At 40.9% G+C, this 12,897-nt stretch overlaps 1 protein-coding gene across 4 annotated transcripts in view; it reads right to left on the bottom strand.

Annotated features, from left to right (window-relative positions):
* The window catches only part of LOC126392868 (partitioning defective 3 homolog B-like), a 262,365-nt gene that overhangs the window by 128,657 nt on the left and 120,811 nt on the right, over window positions 1–12,897 (bottom strand). For 3 of the 4 annotated variants that reach the window (XM_050048554.1, XM_050048556.1, XM_050048557.1), the window contains 3 exons: window positions 9,066–9,171; window positions 8,388–8,518; window positions 3,099–3,143 (listed from right to left, as the gene is read on the bottom strand). In XM_050048554.1, coding sequence (XP_049904511.1) covers window positions 3,099–3,143; window positions 8,388–8,518; window positions 9,066–9,171 — 282 coding nt within the window. The remainder of the gene's footprint in view (window positions 1–3,098; window positions 3,144–8,387; window positions 8,519–9,065; window positions 9,172–12,897) is intronic. The other variant, XM_050048555.1, reaches the window with a different exon arrangement.

Raw genomic sequence — 12,897 nt, 5'->3', positions numbered from 1 at the left:
ACTATCCCACTATTGGCAATGGTACTACTGTACTTTCAATAAAGCAATCGTACTATCAAATTCACAAAAACTCTGTCTGAATACATTGCTCTTCTTAATGGGTTCAGTTGACTATTTAATCTGCAATTTCCTATGACCTGTATCCCAAACACACACCATGTGAAACTGTACGTGGGCAAAAAGATGGGGGAGGAAAAAAAGTAGATGGGTGAAGAAGCTGTAAATACTTCTGCACTCTGCCGGGAAACTTTTGGAAGGCCCTCCAAAAACTTTTTTACTCATCTATTTTTTCTCCCCCATGTCCCCTTCAGGGCTTCGTCGGGTCCCTGGATCAGACTCTAGTTTTGAACATTTAAATATACTATAAATTAGCATATATTGTGCTAACTAGCTGGATAAATTTGCGTGAGTGGGGGCAAATTGAAGCCCTACAAGAATTTTTGCTAGGGTATCTGACCACGCTCCATAATTTTGCTGCACTTTTCATCTCAAATTACCAGCGGCATTTCCCAAGCTTGCTTTATTTCATCCACTCAGTTCTGTCAGTGAGAGAAAATGTGCTCTCCAGTTATTGGAATACAAGAGAAAGTCATTGACAATGAGAATGATCTCACTTTACACCTGTAAGCAATTCAGAGTCATTCAAGGCCTTTTCATTTTACAGTTTTCTGACAGAAAACAGGGCCATTCAAACGTTGACATAGTTTATAAAAGCTGACAAAAACATCAGCAGGTTGCTGACAATCACAGGCTTTGTTTTGGAAACTTGCAGAATATGCAGCCAGAGTCTATGACACTAGAGTTGTACAGCATTTGTTGTTGTTTTTTTCTTCGCACAAAGCCTTACCTCTCCATGTTTACCATTTCAATCCCTCTGAAGTAATCCTCTTTTCCTGCACAAGATGTTCCTCTGCCTTCCTTTTTACATCACTATATCTTGTCCAGAACACATTTAACCACTGTCCCAAGTTCTGGCTCATACAGCATGCTTTTTGGACTATGGTTACACTTAAGCTCCAAAGCCAAGATGAGAAACTGAAAATTCAGAAGGAACAAAAAAAGAACAGGAGAGACATTTCTGCTTTATTAGGGGGTTCACTCTAATAAAATAGGTGTTAAAACTCTGCCTTACATTCTTTCCATATCTTGTCTTTTATACTCCTGATATCACCTTTCTCGCTCCCTTTAGAATGGTTATGGACCTAGTACATAAAAGTCAATACCACCATGTGCAGCAGAAGGTGGAAAAAGGCCGGATTGATTGACAACAATAAAGTAGCAGACAGCAGGACTGACACACAGAGAGTGAAATGAGGTAGAGTGCTCTTACATTCAAGTAGCTTCAAATGAAATGGGGGTGACCTCAAGGCAAAGTGAAAAATAAAAGTTTGGCATCAAACTTTTTTTCAAAAAGTGTGTGCAGTCTACTAAAGTGAGACATTTTGAAGCATCAGTCATCTATTCCCTTTTAGATGAGCGTGTCCTCCCTCCGATCTTGTTTCAATGTTGTACCCTTAAGAACAAGCTTGTCCATGTGTGTCTTTCAGAAGTGGCCATAGTCTTGTCCTTCTCTGCTCTCTCCAGTCCTGGAAATCTTACTTTCATTTGCACTTCTGACAAATTGAGGAGATAGATGTGGAGGGAGGTAGAGGGGAGCTAAGTGTATAGGAGATAGAAGGGCTAGGATGCAAGAGGAAAAGTCAAGTGGCATGTAAATGCAACTGGAGAGGGGGAAGAGAAAAGGAAGGAACATGGTAGTGACTTTGAACACAGAGTGATGATGGAGGGGGAGATAGAGAACTGAAATGAAGTGAAAGGAACAGCAGAGGTTGCTTTGATTGCTTGCAGAATGAAAAATCAAACTGGAAGAGAGGACAAAGACGTCACAGTTTCTTCAATACATAAGAATATGTATGTGTATATTTTGTTTATACTTTTTGTTTGCTAACACTGTTTTTATTTTATAGTGGTGGCAAATCATAAGTCAGCAGGGCTAGTCACATGCATGCAATTCATGCTGATAAGGAATTTAGTCCAAGTGTGCACTCTGCATACAGACACAAACAGACACACACATCTAGGGGTTTTCCATTAGGACTTTTGGCTGCGCCGAGTCAAACCACGCTGCATCTATTCACGTTCCCTTTGTCAGTTTAAACATGCTGAGCCACACTCAGCAGCACCTGACATGGACCATCTCTGGAGCAGGGCCAAAAGCACACCAGACCACCTTCAAGCATGTAGTGGTAACGTCTCACTGACTGAAGCCACACTTGGCGATGCCCCTTCTGCGACTGATTGATGTTCCCTTTCAGCCATATAGGAGTGGTGTTAAGTTACTGCTGATGAAAACCCCACATTCCCTTATTTTGCTGCTTCACAATAAAAGCTTTTCCATAACAAAATAATGGAGGTCTTGAAATGAAATGTGTTTATCACTGAATTAGTGGAACTTTGTTAGCGGCTTTTCATCAATAAAACAAGTCTACTTATACAGCAGGAAGGAAAAATATAAGCAAAAACAGCCAGAGTAAGATGTTAGATAAAGAGCTGCAGACTTTTACTGCCACTCTGCAACCAGCTCATCTCCAACAGGTAAACTTCTTTTATTTGCCGTGCTGCGTGTTGGAAATACACATGCAGCAAAATAACAAGGGACTTCAGCCGTGGACCACCTCACTGCTTTTAAATGTCACCACTAAAGACAAGCTGTCATCGGTTTAAGACACACCTTCAAGCAGGTAGCCCTGTTTAATGGAGATGCAGATCTCTGCCACGTTGGGCTGACATGCCAAGTCAAACCAAATCAACACGTGAGTATGTAAAAAAACGTTAATAATTTCTTGTCATCTTTAGGTTTGCCCTGAATGCGGATCCATTTGGAGAAACTGTGGCTGTGTGCGGTGTACAATTTTACTTACCTCTTTTCAGTTGATTGCAACCATTTTCTTTGGGTCCGTTTCTCACTTTTTTATTTATTTCATCTCTTTTCCTGCTTTTACACTTTTTACACTACACTTTTGTGAGTGTGTTTCGGCACCTCTCTCTGTCTGTGGCATTAATAATGTGCAGTTGTGAGTTGTCTGTATTTGCCTTACCTGCTGCATTTCCAACCATGGATCCCACGTTGCTCTCATCTGCCACTGAAACAAAAGAAACACATGTTAATACACATACATATACTCACACTTTGCCTTGCTGTGTCCTCCCTTCCCTTGACTTCTGCATTTTTAATTTATCATTCCCAGCTTGTCTAATGTGCCAAAGTCAAACTGCTGTCCACATGTTCGTTATCCGTAAAACCTTAAAACCCATTTCAATCATACTGCATTCCTTCTTCTCAGCCTCTCCTTCTCTCACCATCACTCTCTATTATTCTTTATGTCTTGTTTTACAAGATGGTGGAGTAGCCGCTCTGTTTTCCCTGTGATGTTAAGTCAGCTTCACTGCTACTGAAGTCATTTCCCTTCCTCCTTTCTCACTCACTTCATTTGTCATTCACCCTCCCTTCTTCCCTTCTTGTTTTTGCAACTACCCCTCAATCTATCCTTTTCACCCTCTGCCCTTTACCCTCACTTCTCTTCTCACTGTTTTCATTTTTCCTTCAGTTACACCTATTTCATCCTCCCTCCCTCTCTCCTTTGATCACCATTCTCTCCATCATTGCTCCTTGTTAATCCCCTTTCACTTTCTGCCTCTCCTACAGTCTTTCTTTTGCTTTTTTCTCCCTCCTTCCTAAAGCCACAAAGCATGCCGATGCCGACAAAGAACACATTGACTGGTAGCACATACAAACACACACACACACACAGACCACAGAAACCAAACAGTAACATGGCTTCTCCCTGCAAATACTTTTCTAATGAAAACCAAGCCTAAAGTGTAATTCTAGCTGCGTGTGTGTGTCTGACGGCATCTGTCTGCGGTGAATCAACATGACTGCTTCAGCAGCCTGGTAGCTTGTGGATCACGGTCTGTGCGTGTGTGTGTGCCTACTTCAGCAAATCTGTAGATGCCACGTGTGTGACACACATAGACACGTTATTAGGAAGGGCTACACACACACTAGGGCTGTCACATATTCAAAAATTAAGTTTGAACTAACATGTAATTCATTCTGATTAGATCATACAGAACCTACAGAGCCTTATCCCACACCGAGTTAGAGAACTGACGTTGTTCTCCTCATATCCGTGGTGAATGAAAATTAAGAACAAAACATAGAGACAAGCAAAGGGACAAACACTCACAGAGGCGAAGGCAGAGGGAGAGAAAAAAGAGACAAAGATGGAGAGAGCGAGGAGGACAGTGAGAACCAGAGAGGGAGTTCAGAATTTGGAACCAATCTTAAACCATTCTTAAATTTTTAATTGGGCTGGCTCTGAAAATGAAATCAGGACAAATTAAATAAAAATGAAATTATGTAACTGACCCAAGAATTAAATGCTGACGATGCTTTCTGTTCCTCTTTCTTTTCACTTTACAGAAATACACACACACGCTTTAACACATACACAACAGCCAAAACACACCATGGACAAAAACCCAAACAGCACTGATTATTATATTTTATTAAAATGTAGTTTTCGCAGTGCACAGAGCACTTTTGTGACACTGATGAAAATCTTGACAATTAGTAATTACACACTATTATCAGCAGTTGGATGACACAGTGTTTAAAGACATTAAATGCTGGAGGGTTTGAAAACAATAACCAAGAGGTCTGCTTGTTTACCTTAGGAGGGAAACAAATTACATTAGCCTTTCTGAAACTCTAGTCTGACCTGAACTGCTTGCTCTGGCTTGTTTTTGTCTAAACAATGACATTAAGACAAATATAGTTATGTTTCCATGACAAGGTCACCAACAAGATCATTATGAAAAAAAAAAGGAAGATAGTAAGTGGCTACATTTACAAGCGTTGGAGCCACATGTATCCTGTCCTTATTAAAGCAGTTCTACTGCAGCGCTGGCCCATCAGAGGTAACATAACACAAGAATCTAAGATGCAGCCAGCTTCACTCATCATTAGTTCTCAAATCAAGCTCAGGCGGTGTTGTCCAAGATGGTCGAGGAGCCTAAACTGTGTGACACCACCTGATTTTGAACATTTTAATGAGCACTTCAAAGCATCTTTAGAGTAATTCAGCCACTAATTTGTGCCTCTCCAACTTTACATTTTGCATCGCAGTATGAAGTGCACATGAAACAGATGATACGAAGAATATTTTACCTTTATGGTGGCATCTGTGTTTGTGAAAAAATAAATAAATAAATAATGTTACACAAGACCAAAACGTGACAGCAATGTCATGTTTATATGACATAGATAGAGCTTATATGACTTTGAAAGACTAACTGCAGGCATTTACACAAAGTACTAATGAGCAAAATCTGATTTCCATATGGTTACGCAAAGGCAAGTATGCTGATAAAGAAACATTTGCTAATTGATGCTCAAGTTAGCTGACTTCATTACCTCATTAGCAACCGGGTTTTGGATCATATTTTTCAGGGATTATAGCAGGATTTTAGGAGGTTCAATGCTTTGAACATTCTCCCTGTTCTGTTAAAACTTAAAACACTGTACATTACACCTAAGACACATCCAGGTAATAGCCAAAGCAGACACATCACATCACAACACAAAAGGCATTGTTTCTAGATCTTTCTCAACTTTGTCACAACTAACAAACTATCTTATTAATCATAAGATGATATTTTGTAAACTTTCATAGTTCTGGAATATACCTTCTGGTGCTACTTGAACACAACTTTGGTAATGAGCCCAGGGTCATTTCAGGTATTTTACCACCAGACCATCAGACCCAGCCGGGCGTGACCAGCCCCCCACATGGAATTATACAAGGTACAACTCCAAGGTACAACATCAGCTCCTTCGACTTGTCCCCTGTAATTTAGTCCCTTTTGTGTCTTCTTACATTGTTGGCTGCTGCTTTATAATCGCCCATGCTTCCAGATGGTTCAGGTAATCCATGGTTTCTGGCTGTGGAATGATTCAGCTGTTCACACATCCCAACCTTAGCAAGACAGCCTTATGGTCACTTCTCCCAAACACAGACAGTGCCACACTGAAGCCGCCTCTGCACCATGTATAAGAGTGATCAACAGCAGGAACAGGACAACACCTCACATTCCGTCCGACACACCAGTTCGTCTTCACTGTAAAACACACTCCTTCTCTCCTTCTCTCGGCAGAGTCCTCTGCTCTGTCAGACCTGCATTTGGAAAAGGAGCCTCCTGGTTGCATGGTGCAGTATTGAGGTCATCCAGTTTAATTTCAAATGCCTGTACAATGGCTAGCCGTATGCTAGCTCAGCTGGTTCCCATTCTTCTCCAATTTTTTTTATTGATTTTTACTGATGTTTACATTTGAAAACCCTGGTGAGTTGATTTTCTCATCCCAACGAGTGACTCGCAGACACACACCACCACCATCTAACACCAACCACAAAAAGCACCATCAAGACTTGCAAAATAGACATAAGAGCCTAAATTTATCACAGATTTAGCAGAGCTGACAGAAAGGCAAGTGGAAACATCCGCGTCTACATCACAGAAGCATCCACCAAACGTGCAGTCCTTTTACTCCAAGGAGTTTGAGAGTTTACTGTGATGGATGGCCAGCAAAGCCCCAGAACCCAACTTCGACTTGCTCACAGCATGCTTTCTCCAGCACTCTGTAACAAGATCCACGAATTTAGCCTTTATGCCTTTTGCACTTGTTGGCTTCTTCAATCTGGTCTTCCCAGGGGACAATAAGTTCCAGCAGTACCACTTGCTTTGGAGACCTCTATGTTAACACAATGTCTGGGTGGAGAGGAGTAGTTGAGATGTTTTCCGAGAACTTGAGTTGCCTTCCTAAGTTGACTTGGAGCTGCCAGTCCTGTGCGGTGGCAAGAAGCCCTCCCCGAGGAGTTAGGCTGATAATGTGCACTCTTCCCAGCAACGATGAAGGTGACGAACTGTTTGGGGCGTGCTGATTCTTGCTGTTTTTATAACAATGGTATAATAAAAACTAGTTTTGTGTACTTTTTGATACAAGATTGAATTTATGTACACCCTCTTAGCTTCCAGCATTTTAGTCTTGTTTGTGATGTGTGACAAAGCTGTTCTCCTGAACTTTAGACAGACAGAGGCCGGACAAGAAGGCGCACAGCAGAGATAGACCTAACAGGATGTCAGGCTACTTCAAAGGGAGGACATTTCTGCCCAAAGATGTAAGGTCCTCCACTCAAAACTGGATATAAAACATCTTAATCTTAGCTAAATCCTGTTCTCTTACTGTCACTAAAGAAAAAGGGGGGAGACACACGTGTTAAAAAGCTGTTATTACTGCTGCTTGATGGTTCGGCAATGAAAACACGTCATGCCATTCAAGCAATAATGAATTAAACCCTAATTTGTTTGTCACACATTTAATGATCAAGTGTGTAAAACACAAAGAAGGTGATGTACAGACATACAGTACATACCATCAGCCCGTTACTCATGTAGAAATGGATGTCTGTGCTATTCAACTTGTCTCCTGCTCTTTTGTCTCTCTCTCTCTCTCTCTCTCTCTCTCTCTCTCTCTCTCATTCACACACACACACACAAACACACACACATGTAGTGGAGCCAGTTTGAGGAGGAGGGCTGAGGGAAATGACATTTGAAACAATAAGCTTTTGTTGTGCTGCGCCATCCACTGTCATATTACACAGATGTATGCATGAGCACAGACATAACTACACACACGCATATTTCTAAAGCTGACTTTTTCAACAATCACTGAAATGTCACTGAACCCTCGCTTCAGAGTATCAGCAATCAGAGAGCAACAGGTGACAAAGCTGACGTGGGAAGCGGGATCACAGTGGCCGCCACTTTTTTTTTTCATAAATAAAAGATCAAAATGAAGCTCAATTAAAATCCTGTGACACAAACTGTGACCCATTCTTATTTGTCTTTGTCAGACATTTAGTCAAATAAATGAGAGCTGAAAGAGAAAGAAGAGGGAGTATTTGGGTAACTGTAGATTTATACATGAAAAAAAGCGTCACAGCTTGATATTCCTACAGCGAGATCTGAATGTTCTCCAGCCATTGGAGCGGTTTTAATGACAGAGAAAATCACTGCAAGGCAAAGAGACAATCAACTGTCTCTCCACTTTCAGAACTCATGCAACAGGCATAATTGGTTCCCCCATGTGTGTGGTTGTGCAGTATGCAGTGCGTGTCTGCAGAGGTGTTAGTCTGCATGTGGCTTTGAGGAGCATGCCATCGGTGCAGCAGCCATGCATCAACAGGAACATTTCAATTTCTCTGAGGATAAGATGCATGCAGCCACCATGCAGAGCAGATAAACAGAAAAAAACTCCCCACCAGTGTGCTGCTGATTCTGAGTCGTACCCAGGTCCATGCTCTTGGAGGCTTTAACATGCTGGAACTGCCGCTGGTTCTGGTTCTGGGTAGGAGACTGGGGCTGAGCTTGGCTGGAGGTGTGAGAGGTTTCCCTGGAACAAATTAATTAAGCAGTCACTACAAAAAATGTTGTTGGTAGATCATTATTTCTTAACATGCTAAATTTTCGACCCTTAAGATCTCTTACTTGTTACTATCTTCTAAATTTATTCATTTTTGCAGACAACATGAATAGAAATGCTAATCTAGCAACAATGATTGATGTAATTGAGACTGGCTTACTGTGTTAAAAGCAAAGCCATACTTTTGAAGCATAACAATGAATAACAAAATATTTGGCAGCAAAAGCCACAATGACAAATTAGTTTGAAACACTTAATGCAAAACACATTAAACATGACTTTGCTAACTAAATGTTGAAACGGGTGAATAAAAAACAAAGACAACTGTGATCTAAATGACTAAATGAGATTGTTAAAAAGGACAGTATTATAGTGCAATCATTTTATTCTCACTGTTACTTACTACGTTTTCCACTTTTATCATTAGTTCTGGTTTATAATTTAGATTTGCATGTAAAACATGTATAAAGCACTCTGTGTGGCAAGTGTGAAACAAAAGACAAATACTACCACACACCTTTCCTGTAGATAGGAGTGTTGAGTAGAGTTGCTGAAGTCAGTTTCATGTACATACAGCTCCCCCTCCTCTTCCTCATCCATGTAAGAATAACTTCCATTGGTCACTGAAAAGCGCAAAAAAAAAAAAAAAAAGCACAAGTCTGCAATGAGGATATGAAGTGTGGTGAAATGATGCAGGAAATCAGGACGATTTTTAATAACCGTGGCTGTCTTTTCTGGAGCACAGCAGCTGTGATTTGCTCAAATTAATTTTGGTTACAATAAATAGCCTACCATAAAGCAAAACCCATTTCTCCAGTACCTATTCATATGCTAAATATGTTTTGAACACCCATTACTTCACCACAATACAGTACAAAACACTTCCTTCTCAATCTTGCGTGACACTGATGAGCGTGTTAGTAGGTGTCTCTTGCTTTTCCAGGTCACTTAAACAGCTCAGTCCTCGTTCACACATTGGCTAACCAGACTCTGTGCTTTCTACAGACAAAACAAAGCACAGTGGTGTAGAAGTTTTACATCAGTTTACTGTATCACATTTAGCACAGCAATAATTTGCTGTCTTTTTCGTGTTCTGTTTATAGAGGAAGTGATGGAGTGTTGTAACCTGGAAACAGTTTCAAATCAAATGAACAATGGGGGTTCAACAGGCAGGCCACTGAATTAGCTAGCATAGAGCCTTTCTGACCAATCCAACAACAGTAGGACAGGACTCTGCAAGTGCTGTGTGTGTTTGCAAGCGTCACAGGGCCATGCATGTACATACTGTTTTGAGCACATGGATGAATATTTACTCTTTGTCCAATGGAAAGTCCATCAATTAAAACTAACCTAAGCTGCCACAGTAGTGAACTCACCTTTGAAGCCTACGGGATAATTACTGATTATTATTACTGAGTATTTCATACTAAAACTACAGTTACCACCTTGCCTGTTGCAGGCCTCCACCAACCAGTCAAGTTGCAGTTTACATCCATCTGTTCCGGAGTTATCAAGTTAAATAACGGTCAGAAAAGTGTTATTGCAGAACTTTGTGATGTCACAGTGAGGTTGACCTTTGGCCTTTCTAATATAAATGTAATCACTTAATCATTTTATCCTATTAGACATTTGTGTCAAATTTTGTCATAATTGACCATTTGCTAAGCCCCGCCCCTTTGTGATGGTCTGTTAAGCTGTTGGAGCAAGCATGGAGCCACACTAACACACACACACACACACACACACACACACACACACACACACACACACACATTCCCAGAAGACATATTATCATATTTTTGGAAAAACAAAAAAGTGATTTCAAAGAGAAGCATACAGAAGGGTCACCAATATGTGTTTGAAGGATTTATCCATAATGCCAAACTCACTAAGCGGTGAAAACAGGTAAAAACGATGAAGAAAGCCAGAAGCTAAGGCCTAACCATACAGATTACAGTGTACTTTGCCGATTTACAACCAGCTATGTGTCATCAAAATGTGTGCAGATGAACAGTGTATGGCTTCCCCCTATGCTGCCAGCTCCTGCACCTCCGCTACTGGATGGGCAAGGAGCTCCAGGAGAAGCCAAACACCGTTATCTGCACACACTGTGATGACACACAGCTGGTTGAATATCGGCAAAGTTTCCCTGTTTCACCCCACTGTTCTTGTAAAGCAGGGTCGGTCTTTATTCACTGCTGTAATCATTAAAAAGCAACAGCAGTATGTGTATACATTCAGTAGGCTGTATCTTCAGTAGCTAGCTAGCTAACCCTACACTTTTCAGGGTTTGAGTTTGGTTTTGGAATGGGGAAGAAATATAAATCTCCTTCTAACCTCTCCAGGTAACAAGTATCGCTATTACACATGCCCCTGGCACAACGTTTAGCTCGAAATCTACAAAACCAGCTTAAAAATAAAAAAAATCTGAAACGGTTGCATTAGAGTCTATAAAGCACAGCCATGTAGTTGTCTGAGCCTTGTCAGACTGGCCGATGCTACGCTATGATTGGCCAGTCTGCATTTGAAAGGGTGGGACTAAGTGAAGGGTCAATTACATATTCATGTTTAATTCATGGCCATAAAAAAGTCTTGTAAGGTCAGAGTGACCTGAACCTCAGAACCCTGCTATCAGTCTGATGACGATAAGCCTCTGGGGGTAATGGACAATATTTGGGGTAAGCAAGCAAACATATGGGCAAAGACTTCCTCTTCAGTGTGCTGGTCAATCAGGCTAAACTAAATAAACAGACATCTGCATATGAATGCAGATAAATTTAAAAAAATAAATAAATAAGTAAATTGTTCTTAGATGATAGCCCACTGGCCCATTGGTTCTAAGACTGCATTTCACTGAATGTGTTCTGCCTCTTTTGTTCTTCACAGGGACTGTTTACATGACACTCAAATGTGATTGGTAATACTACTCGGACTACAAACTAACACCAGAATGCCTCCGATACCAAAGTCTTGTACTGTTACCCACAGATTCTGCATACATATGCAGACATCTGTTCACAGAGATTACAGTTGGCCTTGACCTTTGACCACCAAATTCTTATCAGTTCATTCTTGAGTCCAAGTGGACGTTTGTGCCAAATTTGAAGAAATTCCCTTGTGGCATTCGTAAGAGAATGAGACGGATGGACAACTCAAAATCATAAAGCCTCTGGTCACAGCTGTTGCTGCTACAGAGACTTGAAAATGGGTGTAGGACGCTCCAACCAAACACAGACACTTCCGTGGAAATGTTATTCTAAACCTACTCCATATTTGTTTAAAAAGTGGGTTAAACCTAAACTCATTTGAGAGCTTTACTGGCAAAGGTCTTGAGAATAAAACTAGAATGAATGAAAGGCGAGACAGACGGAGTAAGATGGGAAAAAAAAGATAAGTAGTTGGATGAGGAAAAATATAAGGGGAAGAGAAAGAGGATGAAACCACACAGCAAATGCAGCTGCTTTCCATGTGCAGAAGTAGCTGCAGATGTAGCTCAGAGATATGGCTGCGTCTGCTTGATAAACGAGTTTATGACAACTTGATACACAGACACACAATCCACCCGAGTGCAATTTACATACAGTCATCACTTCTCAAGAGTGCCTAGCTGCCACACAACACACGCTGGAATTATTGTACAATCGTCTCCGTGTGTCCTTTATGTGCTTGCATCCGCACGTGTGACTGGAAGTAGAGATGCTGGAGCTGAAGAGGAAAACAGCAGCGTCTGAAGATATCACATCCTCTCATCTCTATTTCTCTCTCTCTCTCTCTCTCTCTCTCTCCCTCTTTCTACACTAATCACCTGCTTTATTTTTCTTCTGGTCCCATTCTCGCAATCTGATATTTTGGCTGTCATTTATCTCTCCTTTCAGATCTCTCATAAATCATTTTATCTCCCACTCAGTTTTCAGCCTTTTCTTTTTTTTTCCTAAACTCTCCCTCCTCCTCACTGCCAGCACCTTAATCAGCTGAACTGTCAAAAACACATTCTTTTTTAACCTCACTCATTCATACACACACACACACACACACACAAACACACACACAATCTCTTCTCACTGACTACCCCTCTTTGAAATGAAAAAAAAAAAGGCCGTTTGTTGTGTGGATAATAGATCAATAGCAGTTTGCTCCAATAGCAGATATATGAATCCTCTTCTTTTGCACTCAACTTTTTCTTCCTCCCGTCTGTATTTATCTACAGTGTGTCTGTTTAATCATTTCTCTGTTTTTCTTTCTTCACACCCAGTCTCCTCCATCCTTTCCCTTTCCTCTCTGCGGGGAAACCAGTGTGTCAACACTTTTACTCAGAAATCCTATTGCCTGTGACAATTCTGTTTACATTC

Source organism: Epinephelus moara, chromosome 7 (assembly GCF_006386435.1).
Source record: "Epinephelus moara isolate mb chromosome 7, YSFRI_EMoa_1.0, whole genome shotgun sequence".
NCBI classification, from domain to species: Eukaryota; Metazoa; Chordata; class Actinopteri; order Perciformes; family Serranidae; genus Epinephelus; species Epinephelus moara.
The sequence above is the reverse complement of the archived record's forward strand: the minus strand, read 5'-3'. Positions and strand labels throughout refer to the sequence as shown.